Here is a 2,942-nt window from a genome sequence, read left to right as displayed (position 1 = left end):
CGTCTCACACATGCGTAGATATGATAGTGGGATTACTATATTGGAAGTCAGTCCGAATTTGGAAAACCTAGGTAGTTACACGTATCATTGAAATGATACAAAAAGCACTCCGAGGACGACCCGACGTTTACGTGTATCATTTATATGATAGACACGGAGGGCAGACCCTAATATTCTCGCCAAAGCGTAATTGGATTTTTGGGAAGAAGTTGCGAAACCTTTTATATTGGCGCGGCTTTTTAAGAGCCAAGTGGTAACTCTTCTATTAGCTATTTAAATGATTGCTGGTACAGTGTACCCGTCTCACACATGCGTAGATATGATAGTGGGGTTACTATATTGGAAGTCAGTCCGACTTTGGAAAACCTAGGTAGTTACACGTATCATTGAAATGATACAAAAAGCACTCCGAGGACGACCCGACGTTTACGTGTATCATTTATATGATAGACACGGAGGGCAGACCCTAATATTCTCGCCAAAGCGTAATTGGAATTTAGGGAAGAAGTTGCGAAACCTTATTGGCGCGGCTTTTTAAGAGCCAAGTGGTAACTCTTCTATTAGCTATTTAAATGATTGCTGGTACAGTGTACCCGTCTCACACATGCGTAGATATGATAGTGGGATTACTATATTGGAAGTCAGTACGAATTTGGAAAACCTAGGTAGTTACACGTATCATTGAAATGATACAAAAAGCACTCCGAGGACGACCCGACGTTTACGTGTATCATTTATATGATAGACACGGAGGGCAGACCTTAATCGCCTTTGCGAGAAAGAGTACTCACCAAAAGGTGAAGGATTTTTTGGAAGAAGTTGTGAAACCGTAAGGGCTTTGCAAAGGTCACCTTTCTAGTTGATGATTATTTTATGCTTATGTTTAAATCATGTGATTTCTGTATCACACGTACTCATGCATGGTGTCCTATCAGCCTATATGGGCTGGGCGACAATATTTATACACTTCTATGCACTCCGAAGAAGCCTGACTTTTACCTGTATGATTGCAATTATATACACGGGAGACGATTTTGCAACGATTGAGATTTTTAAAGTCGGACTGTCTTCATGCTGTCTAACAACAATGTTGGTAAAAATTAGGTAATTTTCGGGGCGCAATGTGATTCAGGTGAAAGTCGTGTTGTCGTCGACGTGTTTGCAACGATACAGGCAAAATGTATGCGGCTATCGAATGATTGCTAGCGTACTCGTTTTTACACATGTGCATACATGTCAGTGGCTCGTTCAGTTGAAGCAAAAGAGCCATATATATAATTCTTGAGCATTCTTTCCCGAAAGGGTGAGTATTGCGCAGTACACTGCCCTTGGCTTGGCAGCGGCCCTTCGCCGGGTAATGACGTCGCTGGACGTGACCCGGAAACAGATGCAACCAGATACCGCGAAACCCCCATAGGGTGCGTATTTTGACGGAAATCCAATGGCGGAAACCTCGCCGAAAAATTGAAATGAGTCAACTTTGACGCTACAAAGCTCGTTTTTGTGTAAAAGTGTGATCTTCAAGTGAACTTCCCGAGGTTCCCTGACTTGTGAGGATTACAACGACATATATTTTAGCCTGGCTTTCCCGATTCTGACTGCGCTATGATAAATTCTGTGAACCATGCTAAGGACTCATTTCGGCGGTTAACACTGAGAAGTCCCACCTGACCCAGGCATTAAAAACTTGTGGCTACCCCCAGTGGGCCATCAACAAAGCGACCTGCCCAAAACCTCCTAACACCAAACCCTCAGCAGGAACAAAGTCCAAAGGGTTGGTGGTCCTGCCATACATCAAGGACTTGTCTGAAGCTCTCAGGAGGATTTTCATTTCCCACGGGATTGCAACTTGTTTCAAACCCACCACTACTTTAAGACACATTCTTGTTGCGCCCAAGGATAAAACCCCCAAAGAGAAGAAGTGTGGTGTCATCTACCACATCCCCTGCCAGGGCAAGAATAACAGGGGGCCCTGCCAGGAAACTTATATTGGTGAAACGGAGAGGTCTCTAAAAGCCAGGTTTCAGGAACATACACGGCCTAGTTCTGCCAGTTCAGAGGTGTCTCAACACATTCACATTGAGTCACCCGGACACCATGTTTCACTAGACACTGTAAGGATTTTTAGACACTGAACAAGACTATTTCTTGAGAGGGGTGAAGGAAGCCATTTACATCAGGGCCCATCACCCTACATTGAACCGCGACGGGGGCCGACATCGTCTACCAGATACCTTTGACCCAGTGTTGACGTCACACTTCAAAGAAGCCACGTGACAAGCTTCACTGGGTCAGTCTACTGAGGAAGACCAGAGTGGTTGAAAGCTCTAGGTGAGAGAATTTTCGTGTTGGATCAAAGTTTAACTTTAAACATGTAACTACCAACACAGATGAACTTTCATGATAATAAAGCCAGTCATCTTAATGTCTAATTATATTTCAACATTGACCACTTCTGATTTAGAATTGTACCATAATGATTAGCATAGTATTTCAAATTTGTGTTTTAGCTCTCTCACCTGGAGATTTTGTAGTTCTCTTGTCTTTTGCACAAGACGTTTCTCCACCAAAGCATGGGATACTGGTGAGTTCACAGCTACAGCTGACCTATTGTGAAACACATGCAAAAATTGTCCAATAATCATAAAGTTCAGATGCCAGTGTATACCTGCTAAGTAAAGCCGTGTTTAAGTGAAATCACCAAAACCGCGATTCGGGTAACTCACATTCCTCACATCTGGTGAAACCGTGTCCGATCACAATTCGCTTGAGCTACATTTATTGCTGTTTGATGATAACACGCAAGGTGGCGTGTTACTAATGTCAGAGGTCAACGACCTGCTTGTTGATGCCCCCCTCCCACACGTCTGTTCCGCATTAGCAGCTCGGTCTGCGCAGCTCCGCTTGCGCAGATGACGTAATGACTATATAATGAGGTATCT

General features: G+C 43.7%; 1 protein-coding gene across 1 annotated transcript in view; it reads right to left on the bottom strand.

Moving 5' to 3' along the window:
- The window catches only part of LOC109470424 (citron Rho-interacting kinase-like), a 77,123-nt gene extending 74,463 nt beyond the window's left edge, over positions 1-2,660 (bottom strand). Inside the window, 1 exon segment of the mRNA XM_019769367.1 lies at positions 2,520-2,660. Coding sequence (XP_019624926.1) covers positions 2,520-2,645 — 126 coding nt within the window. The 5' untranslated portion in view covers positions 2,646-2,660.
- Positions 2,661-2,942: the final 282 nt, after the last annotated feature.

The sequence above is a fragment of the Branchiostoma belcheri genome, unplaced genomic scaffold (genome assembly GCF_001625305.1).
Source record: "Branchiostoma belcheri isolate BF01 breed outbred unplaced genomic scaffold, Haploidv18h27 scaffold224, whole genome shotgun sequence".
Classification (NCBI taxonomy): domain Eukaryota; kingdom Metazoa; phylum Chordata; class Leptocardii; order Amphioxiformes; family Branchiostomatidae; genus Branchiostoma; species Branchiostoma belcheri.
Note: the sequence above shows the minus strand (reverse complement) of the source record. Positions and strands in the feature narration are given on the sequence as shown.